This window comes from Pyxicephalus adspersus, chromosome 7 (genome assembly GCF_032062135.1).
Source record: "Pyxicephalus adspersus chromosome 7, UCB_Pads_2.0, whole genome shotgun sequence".
Taxonomy (NCBI): Eukaryota; Metazoa; Chordata; class Amphibia; order Anura; family Pyxicephalidae; genus Pyxicephalus; species Pyxicephalus adspersus.
In genome coordinates, this window is record NC_092864.1 from 44,970,497 (window position 1) to 44,996,260 (window position 25,764).

The window sequence follows — 25,764 nt, forward strand, 5'->3', positions numbered from 1 at the left end:
ATGTTTCAACCACATGTACCAGCAATCCGTACTGATCTTTTGTATGCCATGCCAAGTCATCTACTTCTACACCCTACCTCTTCCCCATCTACATTTTCCTGAAATACGCCCTCACATTAACTTCTTCTTTTTTTATCCTTTTAAATGATGAGGCAATACAAGCTTCAAATTTCCACTATCTTTTGTGGTCAGGAATCCAAAAAACCTAACATTAAAATATCTCCAGCATCTAATTTAAGCCTCTTGCTCCATTCCGCCTTTGTTTTATTTAACCGTCATGACATTAGGCAGCAGAAGTCTCCAGCTTTAGAGGTGGAGGAAGTGGCCGGTTACAAACGTGGGAGAAAGCCACAAAACAGCTGCCAAACTGATGAGAAAAGACTTCAGACATGGCTGGAAGGAAGAGAATTATCATTAACCACTGGATGAGGGGTTTTATTTCATTCTGGCTGAGGATAAAAATATTCTGAGTAGAGTGTTCCCACACAGTGCAATCTAAAGTCAGGAAACAGCATGGATTGCAGAAATCAGGAGACTGCACTAGAATGGTCGTTGCATGGTTTATGATCGTCAGATATTTATTTTAAAAGAAAAAATTACTAAAATTCTAAATGTATCATTTATAGTGTCCAGCAGCTCCAGTAAATTTTTAGAAACAGTAAAAAAAATTGTTACTTGCTATTTACTAGGGAAAAGTTCTGTATGCTTTTGGAACCTCAGAAATGTATTAGTTTGCAGCTTTAGCTTAGGAGGTAGAGGGAGGGCTAGTGTCCAGTTTGGGGTCATAGATACAGAGGTCAAGGTCTAGTTTGGGGTTAATATAAAAGGAAGGGTTAATGTAAGTTTTAGATTCAAGGGAGAGTTAGGAGTCTACGTATAAAGCAATGAATCAGATATTCAATGAAACATTCCCTGATGGAGAATCAACCTTGGCCATTGAAACACGTGTTACAGCAAGGGTTACTGTAAGGATGGGGGGACAGGAAGTTACAGGCTAGTGGTAGGGATTAGGGAGGGTCAATGTTAGGGTTGCAAGGAATCCCGGGGTCGTGGGGAATACCGTGGATTAGGGGAAAAGGTTGGATTGTAGGGAGGGTTAGTGTTCAGGTTACACTTAGGCAAAGGGGAAGTTTACAGGGTGAGATAGAGTAAATTCAGATTAGTGGTGGGAGCAAGCAATCTCACATGGCTTTCAAAGGTTAGTACCTTACCAGCCATTTGGCCACTTGCAATGAAGAAGTGGTTCCTTAAGAACCAGCATTGCATATTCGACAGCGGGCACTATTGAGCGATACTGAACTTCTGATTGTTGCCTTCATTCAGTCATTCTATTGAGCTGCCATGGACAATGCTACATGTATTGTGTCCCCTAAGGCAGCAAGTTGCTGGTGTGAGGAAGCAAAAACTGCATGGCGTCCTCACCCTCGTCTAAACCATAGTGTGGGTGGGGGGGCACTTAAGGGATGGTGTCTGCAATACAGTTACCGGGAAGGTCAGCGCCTGGTTGGGGTTAGGATAACAGAAAGGGTTAGTGTAAGGAAACCAAACTAAACCATGACCTGGTAGTTAAAGTCGAACTAAACTCTAAAAATAATAAAAAATGGCGATTGGGCAGGTATTTTATCACAGAAGGGAGAGGTGATATTCTTTCTGCAATAAATTACCCATACCTGCCTAGTTACAATTTTTTTAAACACGCACCTCTTCTTCCTGGTTCAGATTTACCCATCCTGATTGGCTGGGCTGGGATGACCTAACCCCTTTTTTCATTAAAGCAAATTTTCACAGCAGAACTTTAAAGACAAGACACCGATAAAAATCTTTATTCACAGAAATGATTTTTTTCAAATAAAATTAGGTCATGTGCATACCAGATAAAAATAACTGTTAGTGAATTTTATTTTATTGTATCCCTAAAAAATACACACAACACCACACAGGAGGCAGATTATATTAGATTTGAATTTTTGCTTGTTTATTGCTTTGTATTTTTATCTCAAAAATAAACACCTGAGCAAAAATCTTTGAAAAAAAATAGCCACTGCAGTCTAATTGCATCAATGCTGCTGGAATGATCTTATGTATATTTAAATGAACAAATTAGTGTAGACATTAGTGTTATATACATTGCAGCACATATGTCATTCTATGGAAGTGGGAAGTTGAGTGCTGCTACAAGCAATCAAACGGTTTTAAAATGTGGTAGTTTCCAAATGACTGGATTGCAAACACAGCTACACCTTCTCTAAATTTATAAAATACTAAGGAATATTGGACCCTTTTTAGTCACAAAAAAAAGACATGGAAGCAAAAAAACATACAAAAATAAATCATAGATCAACTATATTTGGACAACACGACAATGTAATAACTTCAAAAAAGAAAAAACTGAAAACTAAATATTTGCTTTGGTTTTAATCTATGCTTATTTACCCTTATTATTATACAACAACAGAATTTCTAAAATGTCTAATATTCTTCTGTTCTTATATGGGAGAATAAAATATTACACAATTTTGGCCAATATGACCATTAAAAGAGATCCTTCAAAAATGTAAAAACATACATTTGTATTCAAATGTATACAAAACCAACAATCACCAAACGTTAGTAAAAAAGCATTCGCTTTTGTCATCAAATGAAAAGTACCCAAACGCACCAAGGCAATTCATGTTCATGGTACAGTACTGCATTGAAAACCTTATGTATGCTAATTTTCTGTTCAATTCTTGCATGTAGCCAACTCATGTACTGCGTTAGTACAATGACAATCAATATGTGCTCACATGTGCATTTTAACACAAAGCCCAGGACCAGGAGAATAGGCCCTATAGTTTTAATATTGGTGAGAAATAGCTATTGGAATGTTATGATTCCCATTACAAAATTGAGATGGACTCTGTAATTATCATGGTCAGAACTTTCCTATGTATCATTTATAGTGTATGCCCTGACATGTCCTTTTATATTTGCAAAAAACAAAAAGGCAGCTAAGGATCTGCAGTAAATCTAAAATTTGTGCAGTGTACAGTATATTGAAGACATGTTGAGGATTGTATTCTAAATAATAAAACTGGATTTTGATAAAGCATACTAAAGTAACTGAAAAATGGCAAAAGTCATAACAGCCAATTAGATTCATGTTCTATGCAGTCAACGGAATGAAGATGACTGCAATCTGCTTGCTATGAACTAAAAAATAAACTTTTATCTCTTTACATTTGTGTTTTTCAAGATAATTTAAACATTTTGCAGATGAAGAGACTCCATCTATTCTGTCATAGACATGTTACCCTTCCTATAGTCTGTTACCTGTATACTGACACACACGCGTTTTGCAAATGAAGGAAGTGAGATTTGGGTGTCAGAATGACAGTAAACCTAAGCGCATGTGTGGTGTTATGCCAAAAATGGCCAACCGGCAGCTGAAGACATTGGAAGATTCTGGATATCGAAGGAGACCAGAATATGGATGAAATGGCAAGGATGTTGTCTGGTCCATTAATGAGGTCTGTAAGGTTATTCTGCCATAACGTGATTGATATACATCCTTACACATTATGGCAAAATTGTTGGGGACACCAAATAGGCACAATTTCCCATTAGGTGAGGCCATAATTAATGAATTATAAAATTACAATATTATAAATAACATTCACCATGTACCAAGAGTGGTATCACATTTAAAATGCTCAATCAGATGTCCTGCACTCATGTATAAGTTAATATTTAAAATTTACAGCATTATAGAATAAATCTACAAATATGAAAATCATATCAAATTAATTGTAAAAGCAGAAAATATTTGGCATAATAAATCAAAATGCTGCGTAGAGTAAGTAACAGTGATTAGCAGCTTTTATGTGACCTTAGTAAACTTAAATCTGGATCATTGATTGGGTATTAGCCAATGGAGATCTGATGGGTTGCTTTATTGAAAAGACATTCAACTGTTAGGTGTGCATGAAGCAAAGGGGGGAACCTTCTTCATACAGGCTTCCTAGAACAGAGATAATGTCATTATAAGGGCTAGTTATTGAAGAGGGTCAACACAACAGTCAAGCTAATGGCTTTTTCGAAAGGAAATATGTTTGGGCCGGCTTCATGTGGAATATTTAGTAGTCACTTTTTCAAATTTCTAGCATTTATATAGTTGATTATACAGATCAAGTGAAGCTTATGGATCAAATGGCTGCCTTTAGTTCAAGCTACACAAGTAGCATGTAAAAGCAATCAGCTGCATTGTGCAAGTGTGCTACTACATTGTACAATTTTAGTTTACACAATAGGGGACAACTTGTTCTATTTGGGAATCCATTGATAATATTAGGGTCACACTTTAAAAAATGTAGGTATGGCTGCACCCCAGTTGCAAGCCTAGTCGACCTTCCCCCAAGTGCCCAATTACTACCCCAGCACCAGCTGATACTTTGGGAAATTTGGGTCCTGGCTGTAATAAAGGAAGGAATGGTGGAGGAGCTGGCAAGATGGGTATTAATCTGGGTGACAACTTTATCCAGAAGCTATCACTTGGTTCTGATTGAAAGGTGGCATTGTCTCTTTAATCCTGAGCCCTTTGATCCTAACTTACCTACATGCCTTTTCCAGGCCAGTGACCCAAATGCATGGCTGCCAGATACCAGATAATACCAGATTATTTAAAAAGATCAGCAATAGAAGCCACAATAGTTCGTCTCGGGAATGGTTTCCTTTTTATAGTAAGTAATTTTTTGGTACACAAGTGCAGACAATGAAGGAAGTAATTTTACATAGCCCTTAGATTATGTCATCAATAAACCGGTACTCTTAAAGTCATTGTAAACCAACAAAACACCCCCTGCAATCCCTGACCTAATAGCTAATATGTAAACACACAGGAAAATAAACAGAATAAAAACATTCTTTGGCATATGTAGCTGACACAAGGTCTGGAGTGTTCTTTCCTCATAACAATGTGTTCAATTTTTAGGCCTACACCATAATCAAAATCAGCTGCATTTGCAAAAATGTTACAGTGTATTCTCATCACAGTGTAAAGTAAAATCAGCCCTCCGAAAACTCCTTATAGGCTTTGTCGGAACATCCATTTTTGGAATGGGTCTGTAGGGTTACAGGACACAAGGCCTGGGTTTAGTCCGTTGCCTGTAAGGCACATGTTAGACAGAGCATTGTACAGCTGTTGCTCCTAGAAGGAAAAATAAAACATAGGATTTTTAGTTTGATGGTCTTGGAGGTGACCTATTGCATGATATATTTAATATGCAAATAAAGTTACAAGAAAAACAATCATGGCTTTGGGTTTGTTTTATTCCGGTTTAAAAACCTAAACGTGTTTGTGTTTATGTTTTAGGTGTTTATGTATATTTCTTTGTCAATATATATATATATATATATATATATATATATATATATATATTTATATTTATATATATATATATATATATAAAACAAAGCATTCCCAAAGGCACTATTTGTTTTCTAAAGAGACAGTACAAGAGAAACTGACTGCTCATACTAAATGACTATGAATAGTTAAGCTACGTACACACTTCCAATGATTCTCGCCTGATAATCGGCAGGGCCAATATCGGAAGAGAATCTGAAGTGTGTACAGCGCGCGTCGTTCATCATCAGAACAACCGTCCTGGCGGATCCACGGACGATGGACGAAGCAAGCTCTGTTGTTCTCCCCCTCCCCTCCGCATAGAGCAGAACAGTGCTGTATGTATAACACTCGTTCATGCATTGTGCAGTGCATGGTCACTGAAAAGGATTGTGAAAAATCCTTTCCAAGGACTATATTTGGAAGTATGTACGCGGCTATACTGCCAAATTACTAAATTATTCTCTTAAGAGTAAAAACTTTAGCTTGAGATACTGAGATCTCTACATATAGATTACTAACACTGGCAAATGTTCAACCAAATTGCAAACTTACATTAAAAATCTGCATTTTCAGAAATCTATACCCACAGCTGATCCAGAGCAAGGTAGAACACCCTCATAAAACACGGTCCAATTGCTTCAACAAGGTAATATGCATTTATAGACACACCCAATCTTTTTTTTATTGTATATTCGATATCTTATTATATGTGGTAAAGAGACAAAATGTGAGAATATATGCAAAACTAATCTATATATACTTTATCACCATAGGCTGCATAAGGCACAAGCAGACATAGGCTGTGAATGAAGCACTAAAAGCAGAGGAAGGAGTACATAGTATTCATGTTCAGCTATGCGAGAAGAAATGACAGTGGGAAAGAAGAACTCACGTAACTGCTCTTAAGTCGTTCAGAAAAAAAGTTTTTGTGGGATAATTCTTCCTTTACAAAGACTAAAGGAAGTTGTACAAAGGGTGACTTTTAATTGGCAGCCTTTGGGTTGAATTAAGCTTTAGGCATTACTCTCTCTAGCCACTAATATTTTTATACTTATTTCTATTATTACATACCAGACATGATCTGCTTGCACCAAACAGAAACCGGGTAATTATGTCACCAAGTCTAAAATAAGGTACATTATAAAAATGCAAAAGATTTTATTTAGCATTCTCATTAGCATGTTAAAAGAAAAGGGGGGGGGGGGCAAAAAGTAAATGTAAAATATAGGTTTTATGGAAAAATGTACCTCCTGTCAAATTTTACCCACTGCATACACTGTTGCCATTGTTTTGGCCTTTCAGCTGTATATGGACCTGTGTTATGTATAGAGAGAGGAGAACCATGTACAATTGAACCACTGACATACAGTAATTCCAGATTTAGAAATGTGGTTTCAAATGCACATATTTAGGTATGCCTTGGCTTTACATGAAAAGATATATGCATTTAGGCGTATACAAAGGCGTGGTTCATATTACCTTACTGTACATACTGTGCATACTGCCATATTGCTGCTCACAAGCATAATTTCCTATAGCAATAATAAATAGTTCCACAATGATCCTTTTTGCTCAAGAGTCCCCACTTTTACCGTTTTTTTTTAATTTTTGCAAACATGTAGATGGCATACAGCTTATATAAATAATCATGACACACCTGACGAAGCTCCCACTTCTCTTCCTTTAGTACTACAGTGCCTCTGCCTTTAAAGCTGCACTTTTTAAACATAACTAATCCTTTACTTGCTCGTAAACACAGTTCTTTCTGGATATTATGTCGAATTTCATGGCTTGATGTATATTCAAAGTACTGCAAGAAAGAAAACACATCAACGGGATATATAATTATACATCTATATGAAAAAATTATGTCCGGGGCAGTAAACGGGTTGGGGCATCCATAACTGGTAATTATAGGTATCTTAGGTAAGATATGCTAGTATCTTATACAATGTAGGGTCAAAAGTTTCTGGATGCCTGATCATCAAACCAATACAAGCTTGTTAGACATTACATTCCAAAATCATGCCCATTAATTTGGAGTCCACCATTCACATCTATAATGACCTTTATTTTTCTGGGTAGCCTTTATACATACAAGCTTTTACAGTATGAGCATTTGCGAATGTAGGAGAAAGAGTTCAAAAGTGGGGTCTTTACCACAAATGGTTGAGGTCAGCTCACACAAACTCATCAAACTACATCTTTAAGGCACTGGCTTTCTGTGCAAGGGCACAGTCATGCTGGAACAGAAAGAAGAACCTTCCTTGTTGCATTGTCTTTGTCCTAAAATGTCTTTGTAGGCTTTAACATTAACAGTGCCTCTTACTGGAAACACCTTAACTCAATAATTTGGAGGGGTATCCATCCACATACTTTTGATATATGGTAAGTTTCTCTAAGACTCTTCTGTTTCATTTTTGCATTAATTAGAAGAACGAATTGAGAAAGCTTTTTTGTTGCAGAAAGTATTTAGGGTCCGTCTTTAGAAACTATGAAGTGCATACAAATGGGAAGAAAGGAGGTGCACTTCTACTAAGATTCTTTTTTATCCTGATCCAACATTATTGAGGCAAAACAATAGCCATCCACCAGACCCAGAGAACTATAACTAAGCCCCAGGTGGGGTGAAATGCACCAAAAGGAGCCTAGGTTCTATAGACTGCTCTTTGCTTGTGTATTGTTTTTCTTGAAGAGGGAAGAAAAAAACATACATTTAAATTGCTTTACATGATTTTCTGTAATAAATTAGAGTTATTTCCAAGTAAAAAATGAGTTATATATATTGATTGAGATGTATCTTACCTGGTTTCCCCCAAGTCCATGACAGCTGTAGAAGATTGGTGGTTTATCCCCATTACTATTTTCTCCTCCCATATCCAAACACCTTTGGCTTCCAATATTTTGTAACTGAAACAAAACAACAAAGTTAGTTTACAATGCAATCTCCCCATTTATTCCATTTAGGATGTTACAGGCAGACATTAAAACACAGTTTGCAGTTCTGTATTTGTGTATATGCCCTAAAATATAATTTAAATGCAACTAGGATTAACACCTAAATAAAAATTGGTTGATTCCTCTTTTAATCCCCTCTACAGATGTAGATTTAATCCCCTCTACAGACTGATATATGGAGGGAAAGCACCCAAGACCAATTAGGTGTCTAGTTTTCACACGTGCTGACAATGAACTTACTGATAGAGGAAAGAACAACTGGATGACTTCATCAGTCTACTTTTGCTCTTTCTCTGTCTGGTCGTAGGGCTGGGGCACATAGGGGACCTAGCAGTGTTACCTAACTGCAACAAAGAAAAGTCAGAGCACCAAGTGGACAGAAATATCCTTTGCTAGGTATAACAGACCTTCTATCTATGTGTATTTCACCTGTGTAATTAGCTGTATGCCTGGAATTCAGCTTTTAGAAAGAATGTAGAAGAGGTGCTGTCTGAAAGCAACTGGCAAAATTCCATCCAATATACATGTATGCCTTTAATAAGACATAAGCAGACAGTATCTTGGCAAAAAATGCCATGGCAGATTCTACACATCACTAGTGCCTTACAATAAGGAAAACATTTTATTTAATAAAGAGTAGTGATGTTCAGTGGTCTGTGTCAATCAATATCAATGAGCTTTTATCCCTCTAATTACAATTAATGTTTAAAAACTAATTTGTGGTTGGATCCAAAGGGGTTGCAGCACACTTCTGTTTTTTTTTTGTTACACTGTAGAAAACAGCAAACTTTAGAGGATTACCTAATCTACTCTAAGCCTTTTCCATAAAAACAACTGTATACATGTAACCTGCACTATGCAAGTATGTAAACCACCAACTCATACCCTTGCTATGCAGATAAATTCCTATTTTCTCTAGAGGGGAGGCCCAACTGGTCCCAAATCTTTAATGCCATTATGTACCTTAATTGATTTAGCAATGCAATTACGAATCAGCCGATACAAAACGAAATACTCGCCAGCTTCACTTTTGGCTTTCTAAGAATTCTGGCTATCTTGCCTTCCCAACATTGCCTAACCATTACGCTTTAGGTCTTTTCTAATAAAAAAAAACCCTAAGCTTTCTTCCAGTGAAAAGGAGCAAGGAGAACTTCATAGTGGGCAAAAGGCAGATCTAGATAATCAAAGTAAAAACCATCGCATCAAACTTCCTAAATGGTATAAGAAAAGCCAGTGAGCAATTTGATCCACTAATGTGCACTTGTAATTGAAACACCAGATTCATGAAGACCTAGCCTTTAAAATTCCAATTGAAAGAAGACCTTGCCATAGGATTCTTACATAGGCTGCCACTGTTGACTACTTTCTGACCACGTGTCAGGCTGGTACCCTTTCTTCAAATCTTTTGAACCAATGACCCTGAACAAGCAAGCCAACTGAAGTTCTGACTTCCTGCATGCTTGTCATATGTCAGTGTCTCAGAAAGTGCTGATAGCAGAAGAACACAATGACAGCCAATGACTGTTTTTTTTCTTGTCGTAGGTTATAATTGGAAGCCTGCACTTCCATTTTAATATATTTCATAGCATCAAAAAAGAATTCAGTCTTTTATAGTCTGCAAAAGTATTAACTATTTACATTCCAAATCCATTTGGCTTTTCTGAAAACCCAGCTCAATCTAGTCTCTTAGTATTAATACTCACATCTCCATAGATAAGAGGGTTCAGGTCTGGAACATACATTTCTGGATAAACATTTTTCAGATACCAGGTAAAGTTTTTGCACTGAAGATTTTGCCGTAATTGTACTCTCTTGGAAATATCACCATATGATTTCTGCCAACACAGAAAAGCACAATGACGTTTCATAAAAGCAAATAGAGTATTGTCGTAACTTAGCAAAAGCAAATTGTTTTCAGCTGGCAGATATGCTTCAGAACCTTTTTTATTTACATCTAACATTGATGCCTTAATCAAAGAACAGTTTAAAACCTCTGATTGCAGTGAACCAGAAATTTGATGAATGTGATGAAACAAAGTAGATGGCAGGGAACTTAATAAATATAGTAAGCCTTACAGAAAGGAAACAGCTCATTTTTTGTTTCTGCATCTCCCCAGTGTTTTGCCACTTGCCCAGGCTATCATTTTTTATTGAGAGGACTCGGCCATTGCAGTATATTGTCTCGAATCGTCCCCCCTGTAAGTTTCATGGTAATTGGTATATAATGTGAATATTGGACACAAGCACTGCAATTAAAGTCCCAACTTCCAGTATGAAATTCCACCAGTAGGATAAGACCTCCACATTTTGAAGGATCTATATGAAGTGGGTAGAGGGGAACAAGAAGAATTGAAATTTTGCAATTCACATTCATCCAGAAAATTTCTGTAACCTTTTGCCTATGCTTTCAGGCAGCCAGCTGTCAAGATTCAGAGTAGACCTCCTCCAAAAGTGTCACTGCCTTTCAAGGAGCAGTATACAGCCCTGGCTGTTCATGAATGACCTAAGAGCTGTCTTATGAATGTTAATTATATACATTGTTTGCTATATGTGTGCAGACTCTAAATGTAATGAAGTGTCAGGAATTTCACATACCTGCTGTACCATTGTTTGCGCCTCGTGATTTCTACGGTAAAATATTTCTTTGTAATCATCCATCCAGACTTCGGCCAGTCGGACCTGATTCCGAACGATCACCTGTGTTCCTTTAGGGAAGGTATGAGGACTCTTGCTACGGAATACATGACCCACAACTGAACAGGGCAAAATTTCCAGCTGTCCCCCGCATTGCCAGACCTAGGTCAGAATAGAAATTTGTTCTAACTTCTGAAACATGGGGACACTTACATTTCCAGAAAAAAAATTAAACAAAGCCTAAACAAATTATATAATAATATCAATTTAAAAGTAAATAAAATAATATCCTTGAATAAGTTGGAATGTATTTACCAGGACCCCGTCAGCACAAGGGTATTTGTATGTATGTACTTAATTTTCTGGTGACCCATTTCTTGAAAAGCTGTTGGTTTTCTACATAAAGTGGAACTAAATCCTTACTTTAAAAAACTGAGATTGGGCAGATTCTTTATGCTCTCGAGAGTTAATACCACCCCGGCAGCACTGGGGGATGCCAAGATACCCAGCATATACTGGTATCGTACACCGAGAATGGATTTGTTATAAATCATCTCTTTTTAAATGATCTCTCTTTTAAACTTAGAAATACAAATTTACACTCACAAGCACACCTGTTTTCTGTCTTCTGCTAGATTTTATTACTTACTCACAAATACCAACATGTCTTGACATAGCTGTATTAAGTGCTGTAATCTGCACATTCAGATTTCTTTAGTCTGACCACACACTGATCTGAAACATTCTTTACATATCAGTATTCCAAGTCATCATTGAAAGGGTTGTTATACCACCTAACAGTCCATTAAAGAAACTCTAAATATTAGAGTTACAGTCAGTTGGAGTTTGGAAAAAAAAATGTGTGATTATTAGGGTCACATGAACATGTGAGGTCATGTGTAATTTCTGCAGTATTTGCTTAAGTAGTCTTAAATTTTTTTCTTAAGAGAGATGGGAATGTTCACCGGATCATTATTTTTCAGAATCACAGAATGAATCAACTATATGAGACTAACCCCAGATACCCTTTCAAAAGATAATAAGGGAAAAAAGTGAAGGCAACACATGATCACCCCACTAAAGGATACCCATGAAGTTTACCAAAGAAAAGAGCTATTAGTTGCAAAGAATGTGAGCAATCACTTGATTTTTGTTGCATCAAAACTTGTGTAGTGAATTGAATTATTACAACACTAACTGTGTACCCAGCCTTTTACAAAGTGCATTTTACCTCTGCTATCAGACTTTGAGCTTACATTCTATCACCCTCCAACAACCATGCAAATAGACACACACAGGGTAGTTTGGGCTAATTACTCTATCAGTGTATTTTTGGATGGTGGTGGTGAAAATAACCTTAGCTGCCAAGGGTTAAAAAAACACCAGGAGACTATATACATTCTTTACAAATACTGCACACTCTGGGATTTAAATCCAGGATCTCATTGCTGCTTGGTATGAATAGCAGTTACATGAACTAAGAATTTACATGTAAATTGTCATTTAAAGTTTTTTTTTTTTTAATTCTCTAAATTTAAGTTTTGGTGCGCCCTAATTTTATATAACGGTACTTCCACAAAATGAATACAGTAAATTACATATTCTGTACTTATCAATTTCTGTTGCTCTTTGTTCATAAATTATGCATAGCAAAACTTCAGTAAAGTAAATATGCAGACAGAATAACACGAGCGTCATGCTTAGCTGAGCAATGTGACAGCAGTAATACAGTGTAGTAAACACAGCTGGGCATAAGGCAATGATTATCAGACTCGGCACCAACAACCACTTCCCTCCAGCCCACTAGAAACCACATCACTATAACAATGTACTTACTCTAAAAGACATTTCAATGTTTTCTCCTCCCCAGATTTCCATTTCTTCATCATAACTTCCGATATGCTGAAAATATTCCTTGGAGATTGAAAAAAGTCCACCGGCAAATGTTGGTGTCCTGTATAAAATGTACAAATCAAAGCAAATCTGTCAAATGATGACTGGTCAATAGAATAAAACCTCCTAATATTGTGTGGGTTCTCCTACTGCTACCAAAACAACTCTGATCCATTAAGGCCGGATCAGACCTGCTTCCAGATAAAGCAATCCTGTTCAGCTCCCACGGTTAGCACTTTGACAGCTGTCATTCACATAATAGCTTTGGTTCTTTAAGAACCAGCATCTGGAGATTGAACAGTTAGCAGGAGTGAGTGGTACCAGTACTATTTGTTTTCTACGGGGTTGAGGCAGGGTGAATCTACATATAGTATCTCTCAAGAGGCACGGTTCCCGGCATAGGGAAGCAGTTAACACACCGCAACCTCATCAGCAGTGGGAGTCGAGCCTAAGGCATGAACTCCACAAGACCTTTGAAGGTGTCCTATAGTTTCTGGTTAGCTGTAGATCTGGCTTCACACTACCTCTAATGGCTTGCCTTCCTCCCATAAAGCATTGTGCTGGCATCTCTTTCCCAGAAAAACATGCAAACACAACCAAATATTCAAAATATTTAAGAAGAAAATGTGAATCATCAGACCAGACCTTCTTACACAGTCCCTTTCTGAGATTTTACTTTTGTACAGTGACAAATACCCTTCCAAAGTCTGCTTTTCTCACATTCTTATATTAAAAAAAACACTTCTGCCTTCTTCATAGATAGCCTGTTGTCACAGTTTGTGTCTGCTAATCTCCTAGGACACATAATGTGAAAGAATTAAACCCATTAAACCTCAAACCTCTTGGTAGCAACCCCCTACATGCTTTTTTTCTATACAATGAAACAACCACCGTGGCCATGGACCATGTCTCCCGTATGGAATAGTAGGCTCAGGGCGGTGGGCAGGTTGTGTCTCTGAACACAACCCGCCCACTGTCCTATCGGAGGCCTGTGCTGGGAGAGTCGGCTTGTTCTGGCATTATGACGTCACTCTGGCGTAACTTTATTCCCCTTTGAGTGAAACATAGGCAGGGGTGTAGTGGGGTGGGCACCTTTACAGTGCGCCCTCTTCTGTTTTTACGACTACATCCCTGATCTCTCCAATTGTATTAACCCAATAGACACTTTGTTTAACAGTACCAATTCCTACATAATCCCAACATTCTTGAAAACTTTTAAAATTTCTATTTCTTGACATATTTTCCCAATATAGCAGGATAGGTATCGTGGTTTCTTACATTATTGGATAGGTCTCATCTTTTCTCTTCTTATTTTCAGCACTGGGCACAGCTTCCCATCCAAAAGCCAGACCCCAGTCTAAATTTCCCCTATTGCGGTTCAATCCATATGGGGAAGGGCGAGTAAACTCAAATGTATTGAGATCAATGGTGACAATGTCCGGGCTCACCACCCTTGTATTGTTCTCAGCAATTCTTGAGAGCAATGTTTCCATCCAGCCATAGTAACATTCACCTAGAACAGCCAAAGAAAGTATATTAAATTTGTATTTCATTCTCTTTTTGCATTGTAGACAACCAGGTGTTATAGAGCCACAACACATTTCATTTACAGTCACTGGAATTGTTTCACAATTATAATGTAATGTTATGATCCTTTAATGGGTGTGCTGAGCTTCTGCTTACAAGTTCTCTGCAATCAAACATAAAACTAACTTAATCTGTACAGCAACATAAAATGTCCAGTAATTCTAAATACAGGACACACCTCCTACTCCAAAAAATGGAGAAAACATAGAGAACATTGGAGTTTTTTTAATGCCAGAAAAATATCCATATGAGATATGCCTTAACAGATAAATTGTTACAAACGGCCTTGGATTTCGAATATCCTCAATTATTGTTCTCATCAGAAAATGTGGGCCTCTGGGTCCCCATAACAATTAAATGGCTTCTATACATATGTAGGTAGACCTTTGGCTAGGCTGACATGGGAGGCTGGGGGTCAAAAGAGCATCAATTAGTTTAAAAAAATAACAATTGGTATCAATGACACTGGAACAGTAGCTAGTTTGGCCACTAGAAAACTCAGATACATACCTTCAGTACATTCTCTCCTTGCTCAAAGTGCCCTTGCAATACTAGGAGGCAGAAATATACAGCCTTACATCACTATAAGTAGTGATCAGACTACTTTTATATATAGCTGTAGACAGATTGCTCTAATTATAGCGAGTGGACTAGAAAGCTTTTTTTTATAACACTCTTTGCATTTTAATAAATTGGAATGGCAGCACTTGACAATATGAAGCACTTACTGTACATGTATAACACTCTGTGACTAAATGCCTAGTACTGTCACACACTAGGTCCTAGGTCTTCAAATACAGAGTTTAAATGCTCTTTGTTTCCATTGGAAGTCAACTAGGAATTATAATTTGTTTTCCAAACCAAATATGTATATTATATGGCTAGATATCACAATGGCTTCCATTCAGTGCCATTATTAGCACACTCATCAACTTTTTTACTGGTTTTACAATAAGATAAAACAAAACATTCATTCTGTACTTACAGTGTGCATCCAAAAAGGTCAAAGTTTCCGCTGTTGCTACCGAGGCGCCCAGCAGTCTGGCTGCAATAAGCCCCTTTCTTTCCTTTTGTCTAACCACTTTGACGATCTGCAGAGGTTTCACATAGTCATCTAGCTTATCCTTCAAATAATCTTACACGACAAACAGAAAAGATATTTATGACAAACATTCAATAAATTTTATTTATAGCTAAAATCATTTTTTCAAACATTGGAAGTCTCCAAAAAACATTTACTAATACATGAAAAGTCAATTCTTTAGATTGTCTACCTTCCACCCCTCATTTGAGAAATGTCCCCCACCCATTAAACCTCAAACCCCTTGGTAGCAATTATTGGCCAATAAAAGATTCTTGAATATTAATTATAAGATTTTTTTATTAGTACTTAAAATATTAAAAAAGGAAAAAACAATACAGAAGGGAGAAAGCATTTCGGGCAACAGAATGATATCATTCAAAAAGATCCAGTTTTATAAAACATTTACTGAAAACGGGATAATGTAGTACACTTATAAAACAGTATGTCATACCATAGGTATATTAGAAACATTCACTCAGAAAATGGGATCTGATATCATGTACATTTGGTTCACTGGTGGCCACATATAGACAAATAAAAATATCAGTTGACTGAATGGTTTCATTTGGGCAACACTACTTAAAAAAGTATTCTTTGAACTTACCTATATATATATATATATATATATATATATATATATATAAATAAATGTACACTACTACATGAAGCAGTTTGATAATATCTTTGAAATGATTTAAAACATTATTTTGAGTTCAGGTTTTTTACACTTACTAATAGTAACTCTCCTTGCTAAAGAAAGATCATGCAGATCAAGGGATGATAAAGAATCAGCTGCAAGGAGACCACTGGTAATATTGATTACTAGACCTTTGCACTTTGACTGCTTTTTCGGATCCAGTGTAGGTTCCAGAGCCAAAATCCTCTTGTACTTTGCTTACCATCAATTCCATTACAGACCATACCCATCTTCCTTCAGGGTTATTTCAAAGCAACTTGTCTAAGCTATTTCAACAATATCAAACCAAAATGTATTTTAAAGCCCAACTATTAGCTTACCATCTGTACTGGCATCATCCACCATAATGATCTCCTTAAGAAGAATGGCAGGTGATGTGTACATAACACTGTATACCGTACGAAGGAGAGTGGACCAGGCCTCATTGTGGAACACAATTATGATGCTCGTTGTAGGAAGTGGAGGGCAACGCTTAAACTTTTGTTCAATACACCTAAAATGAATACAACAAAGAGTGAATATCATAATAAAATATGTTTTTTTTTTCTCATTGCTCCACTTTTGTAAATAGAAGAATGAAATCCCTCTGGACATTATTTGATTTGATTTGAATTAACCAATACACGATAATAATACACAATGTACTACAAGTGAATGGCAATGACAGGCTGCCTGTAGATTATAATGTATTTCCCAGCTATAATATATATATATATAAATAACGTGACAATCATGGATGCTAAACTTACTCAGGAGGCCTTGTGTCTGGTCCCAGGTCTCGGTGTAATGAAATTCTGTCACTAGCAAAGGCATTAAAACAATGTTTCTTATCTCCTTGTTCCCTCTCTTTCTCTTCCTCGGGGGTGAGTTTGTCCATTTTAAATGGCTTTCCAGCAGCTCCCGGTGCATTTGGGTCTTGAAGAGGTCGCTCAAGGAACGGCTTAAGTTCTGCAGCTGTGTAATATCCAGGTAAACATTTTTTTGGTCCTTCATCATCAAGCTGTTTCTCGGGTGCCTTGATCTGCATTTTTGGCATTGAATCTTTAAAGTTATTTACAGCATCCATTACCATGTCCAACATCTTTTTTTTCTTGACACTACCATGTGCTGCAAGCTCATCCATCTCTCGGTCAACCACTTCTTTTTGTATTAAAAATACAAACGCCATAAAAATTAGGGTGACAGCACCAAGCTTCCAGTGCATGAATCGCTGGCCTAGGACCAGCCTTTTAAAGTTTGTCATGCTTATTCTTATGCTCACCAACCAAAGAGAAGAAAATGTCGTTTACAGTGTAGCTGAAATTTTATGATGTAACGTCATCTTCAAAGACCTATAAAACAAATAAAATTGTGAATCCAATGCCCATACTCTAAAAATCCTATTTTAGTTGATGTATAACTTCATTTTAAAAGAATATGTTTTTTTAATTTTTTATATAAATAATATAAACCTGCAAAAGTACAACTGTAGCCATTTTTATTTTAAAATAAATTATTTTTAGGAAAGATTTTTTAATGTGACCCTATCACACCACAAATTTATGATGTCATTTCTTTGTAAACTGGAATGGATTTTTTTAAAAGACATTTGCTATATGTTAGCAAATGTTTTCAGTCATGGACCAGATCTTTTCCAGGTTTGCTGTGTCACCCAGCTTCACCAAGCCTTGGGGAGCTTTAATAAACCCAATAGGTCTGATTTAATAAAGCTCTCCAGGGCTCGAGAGGATACACTTTTAGCAGTAAAGCTGGGTAATCCAGCAAATCTGGAATGGATTTCTTAAAGACATTTGCTATTTGTTAGCAAATGTTTTCAATCCTGGGCCAGATCCATTCCAAGTTTTTTGGATCACACCAGTTAATTGTATAAAAGTGTATTCTCTCCAGTCTAGGAGAGCTTTAATAAATCAGGCCAGATACAGTACAGTCCTCTAACTTCTATATTGCTACAGCGAACAGAAGTAACCTAGGGGTTGGAGGATGTAGCTACATTGTGGGGTACATAGGTATCAGACACTCCCAAGAGGTGTTCAATGGTGAAGAATAATATGGAGTCTACAAGCCTGGAACAACAGGGAGTAGTAGACATGGGTCCCTGGAAAGGTAGGTATACCACCTCCTATATTACACATTATCTGTCCCTGGGACAGGACCACTAAGTTTGCTTAAATGAAAACCTGTCATTAAAGAAATGTGTAGATTTTCTATTGCATTGCTGGCCTACAGGAACAAGACTACAGCTGATAGGATATGGGATCTCAGTGTGGCTGAAAATGATAGTTGTTTGGCCATTATGATACAACAGAGCTAATGGCTCCATACTGCCATTTGGAAAGCACTGAAGCAAGAGAAAAGCAGGTGACTAGCTCAGCAACGGTAGCCTACACAATTTTTGCCCCATGAGTTTCCTTTAATTGGTATGAATAGGTTGACATAATTAAAGAGCTAAAAATAGATAAACTTTTTAGATCATCATTTCTCCACAATCCACCTTTTTGCATTTATTAAAAGAAATGTTACAATGACTTCATGTGAAAGTTATGAAGCATATTCATTCTCAGAAAAGGCCAATAGCGTGACTGTGACATCCCATTATGTTCCGGAGGAGTACATTGGATAAACAAGTGTGTGGATAAAAGGCTCAGTATCTCTCAGCATTGCTGCTTTATGCCATGCTGTGCTAAACGCAGGCTGGTTTACCCTTTACAATTAATTAATTGATGTCATTAAAGAACAGAACTTAAGCAACACACTAATATATTTTTTTAATGGACACACCTCTTTAGGTTTCATGCTTTTTGACACACAATGGAAATATTACTCCATGTTTTAACGAAAACTGCATAATACATTTTTTTTTAATCTTTTTTTCAAAAAATTTGGCTTTACTTAAGTACACAGAAGTACACCCCCTAATTTATTTTTCTTTTAATAAGTTTAATAGGTTTAGTTGCATTCTTTAAATCTTGTTTGCACCCAAGTCATAAATTAGATAGCCGACAAAACACTACAGCCAATAATTTTATCTATTTCTAGCTCATTTGTAACAGTAATAAAGTTACCGCAATGCATGTCTGTAATGAACAAACTTCAGATAGCTTATGTCCATCAATAATTGACTAGCTGAAACAGAATCTGTTACACTAAATCTATATTTACTTTTGCCAAGCCCTTACACATGTATCAAACAGTAAGCGTTAAGACGGTAAATTAAAAAGGTGTGGAAAATTAGAAATCCTCCTAAATGTAAACCTATAGTTTGCCAGTATTAAGTTAGCTTTTTAGGAAAAAGCATAGGCTGGTTTGAGTCCCCCATCTTGAAATATTATCTATAAGTTTACAATAGAAGGAGGCATGTGAATCACCTTTATCGTCTTATAAAGTAGCTCTGACTGCCTAAGCAAAGAACAGCCCGGACTGTGACAAAAAGTAGGAAGGGGCTTTCCTTGCCATACAAGCCTTCATTTACAAGTACAACCTGACTTAACTGCTTCTCACCTTGCTTTGCCAATACCTTAAAACCCTTCAGTTGGAGCAATCTATTAGAAACAAGTCTACACCTGGTAAGATATGAAATCTTAGGGTGCCCAAAGATATCAATGGCTAGTAGATTCATTTAAGTGAATTCACATACTCAAGTCTAATGGTAAGGTATTTTATTTTCTAGACTTTATAACGGTTGCAATAGGAAACACAATTCATTGGTTGATACAATGATCAGTTGCACAAAATGGCACAAAAAGCAGCAACTGAACAAGAAATAGTCAACTTTATATTTCAAAGAACGGATGTTTCCACTGAGAATTATGCAAACCCAGGAGCTGTCCCTGGAAACCAGAGGCAACTGTTAATAAATGTTGCTATACTTACAATACATATATCAGTGTTTCCCAAATAGGTTTCCTCCAGAGGTTGCTTGGGGTTCCTCGAACAATGAACAATATGTCAATGAGGACATGGGTCCTGAAAAATATCTCTCCTAAACCGAAAGACAATTTTCTGTTGCATTAAACAACAAAGGCATCCAAAAGTAAACAGCTAAATTTTAAACCAGAAGATGTATACTGACCAACAGCATGGGTATGCCAGTTCTAACTCCTTCCCCCTATATACATGGTGGAGCTCTACACCAGCTGAGATACAACAGTAAAAGGAGGCAGTGCACATTGTAGGCCAGTGGCAATTTACGAACCAACTGAAATTTCTAGTTTGCCAAAAGGAATCACTTTATTAGAAAAGCTAATATAAATGTATTAGGTGGTTGACATAAAAATTGTCCCATAAACTACAGACATGTCTGCCGATTAGAAGAAAGGGCCAGTATGGTGAAGAACCTGGATATTAGTCACCGCATGTTTTGTCTGTAGAAATATAGTCAACTAAAAAAAATCTAGAGATTTTGTAAGTTTAACTGAAAAAATAGAATTGGAATCTGCCCTCAGGTATTCTGTCTGTACCTTACTCAGGTCTGTACAGATGTTGTCCACATAAAAGCAGATAGTGAGTGGTTAAATTACAGTACATTTGTGTGCACAAGTGTTTGTCATTTGTTAGCAGTTCATGTGAATGTGTCCTAGCAGGGGGGTAGACTTATACATCCTGGAGAAACTGCCTGTAATGACGGTAATAGAAGTAGTGGAAAAGCCAGTTTGGTTAGAAAGAGGGGCTGTATGTACCTAAGAAACTGCAGAAATTAAGAAAATTTATGTCACTGGGGTAGTCAAGCTTGATATAAAGTGATCTTTACTGTTCTTTCTTCAAAACCTTGGATGAGCCAGAACATGTTGCTTTAAAAAGAAGTAAGTGTATGGATACAAGAAATAATTTTTGGCACATAGTGGACACGAGATCCTTTTTTCAACTACTCAATTGTCATCAGGTAATCCAAACAAACTTTACATTCCCATAGGAATAAAATAGGTAAATCAAAATGAATGAAAAGATTTGTCATGAGTATTCTCTTTAAACGATATTATATTTATATTTACCTGTATTTATTAAGCTCCAACATATAACGCAGCACTTTACAAAGTCATATCAAAAACTGTCCCTCAAAGAGTCTCACAATGTCCCTACCATAGTCCTATGTTATTACCAAATGAAGGCCCATTTAAGGGGAAGCCAATTAAGCAGTCTTTTGGTCTGGACAGAAACCAAAGTGCCCAGGGGACACATAAAAATTGCATGCAGACAGTGTCCTGGCCAAGAGTCGAACCTGAGACCCAATGCTGCAAAGGCAAGTGTGCTAGCCACTGAGCTGACCGCGCTGCCCTTGATTCTTTCACTATCATGTCTTCATGTCACTATCAAGCTTACCAAAGTTTTGTAAAGGCAATAGGCCCTTGTTGGGAGACCAGTACTAACAAGTATTGGAGACTGCCAAAGTCGATAGCTTCTTTTGAAAATACTAGTTACCTGGATGTCATGCTGTTCCAACAGCTTCATTACTTTTTAGGGGCTTTATCTGGGACATATATTAGGATTAGCTGCTGTATGCTTAACCCAGGCCTCATCCCAAAGTAGTTTAGAAGATCAACAATGGTGCTGCAAGTATTTCTCTAGATACAGGTTTATATTATATGGCCATACCTAAAGGTACATTGTGGAATGTCAATGGAGGAATCACAGCAGCATTATCTGGACTTGAAACACAATTGTAAATTTGGGTGGATTGGGTTTGGATTTTGTTTCCAGTGGAGCAGCCAACAATCAAAAGAAGAACCTGAGTGAACAGTTATCAACTGTATAAAACTGAATAAGATTTGCACGGGGTTGCCTTTTAAAAGCAATTAGACTGACAGACTGAAATATTGCAGGTATGCAGGTCTTGTATTTTCCCCACCCCACCCATGTTACATGTTGACACTCAGCCCTGCTTGTAAAAATATGTCACTCTCCTAACTCCCTGCCAATTATGTTGTCAAATAACTGTGAGCTATTGAAGTGGACCTTTCAGTAGCTTTACAAATCTTCAGGAATACATTGCCGACTTAATTTATTAAAATGTCATTATTGAGTTCCAAATGACTTTGCCAAAACAAAGATGATGCCATGATCAATCTGTTGCAGACAGGCTTTACAATAAAAACAAACAATCTGTATGGTTTCTGTTATAAATATATATATATATATATATATATATATATATATATATATATATATCATAAATGTTAGGGAAGCTGGGATTAGCTGAAAACAAGCTTGGGTGCAGCGTCATAGCAGCCTCGACAGGTATTTGTGGGACTGTGCATGAGAACTAAGGTAAGACATTCCTATTAAGGGCTGCAACAACATTACTGGGAAAACACTGTAAATTCAATAGATTGTGAAAATGAAACTGTAGAGTTAATACAATTTACTGACACAGAAAGGAAAAGAGAAAAAAACTACAGAAATGTCTTTGAAACTAAACAGGGCTATTTTGATCCACTTTATAGATGCTGATGAAAACCACAATTTCAAAGGCCATTTTAGGCTCTTGGAAAGCTGCAGCGTTCTGACGCGGACTTAGCCCTGGTCCCAGTGGCTTCTATTTAGGTAAATGGAAGTGGAGAGGGACCAGTTTTTGAATCCAGCTGCACGTCTATGTAGCAGATTACATTTCCTGAAAGCAACAAGTCACTTTTGGGCGTGTGACTGCTGCTCAGGATAAGCTCCACAGCCAGCCAGCAGTTTGCCTTTCCTGGCAAACTGCATCCGGCAGCAGCAAATTTTACAGATATACACTGCAGGACTTAATGGGGCCCTTGGTCTTTTATTGCTTTACAATTGACAAAAAATGGAAAAGAAAGTGAGATCACTCCATCAAGTGCTAGGCGTATAACCAGCTAAGTACTTTTTTATATTGGAGGGTTTCAGTAACAGAAGCATCAAACCGGATTATCACAACCAAAAAATGTTGGAACATTAACCCTTAGAAAAAATCATATCCATACATAAATACATTTAAATACAATAAATTATATCCATACATTGAAATAAATATTTGGTATGTGGGCAGGTCCTGGTCAGGTTACAAACTTTAATTCCCATTTCAAGTAATCTTTAAAATGTTATTTTTAAAACTACTGGAGTCTGACTGAGTATTAAAACATACACCAATATAAAATATTTTCACAAATTATTTGCAACAAAGAATGGAAAAACAAATGAAAAAGACTTAGCTTTCAAGTGATCTTTCAGCTGAAGCTGGTCTTGATTTTGGAAGCAAGCAAATAAAGTTTTCCCATTGTTTGAAGAACTGAAATGTAGATTATGTCTGTGCCAGGCACAGGTCAACTCTCTGGAGAAAGGGATATTTACCAATGGTTGTAACCAATTTATATAATGCCATAGGATTATGTTTTAACCAGAAAGACATATGCAAGAACTTTATAATAATCCTCAATATTACATTTAAAGGAAAAAATTTTTAAGAGAAAAATACCTGCTATTCCGGAAATGCTGTTTTTTTTTTTTTGTTGTCATGCTGATTCCACATGCTACATTTATACCACAGCACTGGTTAATAAAAAGAAAATGTGTGCAGATTTGACAACAGGTGGAGGTGAGAGGTACCACTCACTGCCACCCCCATTCATTCTGTATGGGGCTGAAGCTACTTGTGACATCTCACCCGAGGCAGCAGTTCACTAGCACAAGGAAGCTGTAACCGCAACACAAACTTATTTCCAGTCTGAACATAGCCTGAAGCTCAGTTCCAGGCATACCAATACATACACATCAGAAATAAACAAAAGGAAGTTCTTTTATCTTAATCCAACGATTATCTATGCCTGTTCATTCAGTCCTGAGATTTTACCTAATTTTTCTCTGATACAATAACATTACACTTACAGGTCTTGTCCCCCAACGCACTATCACTGAGAAAAAAGAAAGGTGAATAAAATAATATTCTCCTTTCTGAAAACCTGATCACCACTTTGAATACATTAGTGGAATTAGATTCACTCTGATCAGGCTTCTAAATGAAGAGAATAGATGCACCATAATGGAGTGATCAGAAGCACCATTCACTTAAAATGAATAAAGTGTGGTGAAAGCAAGCGATCACCCAGCCACCTGCACCGCAGTGCTGGTTCCTAAAGAACCAGCATTTGCAGATTTGACAGTGGGTCACAATGAATGGTACTGACCCGCACACTGTGGCCCCCATTCCTTCTTTATTAGACAAACAGGTAAACAGGTAGTTTGACCCTTCATAATTACCCCTCTAAATAATGGATTTTAAATGCAGAGCTACATAGATAATTGTTTTTTTGTTTCTGCCTGATGCTCACCTTTAAAGTAATCCTATCTTCTGTAGCATAGTTATCTTTAACACTATTACACGCTCTCTCACATTTTTAAGTGCATTCAATTTAGAGATTTTTAGAGGTGTGTAGAAGATTAGTACAATGATTCTGTCCAACAAGACAGATTACATATTAGTCAGACCAGTAATGCCCTATTCTTATGAGTTATCTGGCTTAAGACTTCCATAGTGTGAAGTCTGCATGGAAATATTGAATGGCACTGCAAAGTAGGAATCAGAGTCTGTATTCAGCCAATAGAACGGCCAAATATGCACACAAAAATGTTTAGAGTTACAAATATCTAAAGTTATCTAAAAGTTATCTAAACCAAAATAATCACGGCATATACTTTCTTTTTAAAAAACATCACGATAAAACTTATTTTTATCAGAATATACACTTACTAGTGTCCTAGAAAAGACGAGAGCTAAGTTCACGCAGAGGATTTCCATGCTTTAACATTAGTTGGTGGTTGGGTGGTTGCCAGCTGCCAGCAGCTTGCTTATTCAAAATGAATAAGCACTCAGAGGCGTTTTTTTTGGGTGGCTGTTTGCATTCAACTGCTAACCATTTATCCAGGATTCCATAGACATTGTTTGCAATATCCCAATATCTGCTAGCAGATGCAGTTTTGCAAGAGGTTGTGAAGCTGTAACTGCACCACTTCCAACAATCCATGTGAATTAAGTCTTGTAATTTCAAAAACATAATAAATATATAAAATATTCTATATATGCAGCCTGACCACAGCTCAGAATAAAATATAGTACTGTTACTAAATACATCCTGTTATGTGTAAAAAGGAAATAATGCAATGTTAGTTTACTCATACAGCAAAAATATTAAAGTTAAAACCTAGCAGTTGTGCAATATTCTCTTCACTAGCCTTAATGTCAGCCCATTCGGGACAACAAGGCAATGTGATAATGGGTCCACAAAGCCCATTACCCCCCGCAGACATGTATACCTCCCCAGTTAAACTCCGTCACTACCTTACAACTCATCATTAGGTAAGTTTTAATGCAAGCAGGGTAAGTACTTAATTTCAACTTAGTGACCTGCAGCCCCAGTACAGTAGCGTATAAAAGGGAGTAATATGGAGATGAACTGCTTGTCTTGACACCTCTCATACTCAGCATCAAGTACTTCAGCAATTTCAGAATTCAGAACCATAGCCAACAGGAACTCCATTTTGGATAGGCTCTGACCCAGTCATCTAGCCATCACAATC

At 37.0% G+C, this 25,764-nt stretch overlaps 1 protein-coding gene across 2 annotated transcripts in view; it reads right to left on the reverse strand.

Annotated features, from left to right (window-relative positions):
- Window positions 1-1,807: 1,807 nt before the first annotated feature.
- Window positions 1,808-25,764, reverse strand: part of GALNT3 (polypeptide N-acetylgalactosaminyltransferase 3) — a 30,048-nt gene continuing 6,091 nt past the window's right edge. Inside the window, exons 1-11 of one of the 2 annotated variants that reach the window (XM_072418278.1) lie at window positions 24,938-25,171; window positions 16,989-17,570; window positions 16,560-16,732; window positions 15,444-15,593; window positions 14,150-14,384; window positions 12,815-12,932; window positions 10,940-11,140; window positions 10,048-10,179; window positions 8,192-8,296; window positions 7,044-7,196; window positions 1,808-5,185 (exon numbers count right to left, since the gene is read on the reverse strand). In XM_072418278.1, coding sequence (XP_072274379.1) covers window positions 5,063-5,185; window positions 7,044-7,196; window positions 8,192-8,296; window positions 10,048-10,179; window positions 10,940-11,140; window positions 12,815-12,932; window positions 14,150-14,384; window positions 15,444-15,593; window positions 16,560-16,732; window positions 16,989-17,482 — 1,884 coding nt within the window. In that variant the 5' untranslated portion in view covers window positions 17,483-17,570; window positions 24,938-25,171 and the 3' untranslated portion in view covers window positions 1,808-5,062. Of the gene's footprint in view, window positions 5,186-7,043; window positions 7,197-8,191; window positions 8,297-10,047; window positions 10,180-10,939; window positions 11,141-12,814; window positions 12,933-14,149; window positions 14,385-15,443; window positions 15,594-16,559; window positions 16,733-16,988; window positions 17,571-24,937; window positions 25,172-25,764 lie in introns of those variants that run through there. The other variant, XM_072418277.1, reaches the window with a different exon arrangement.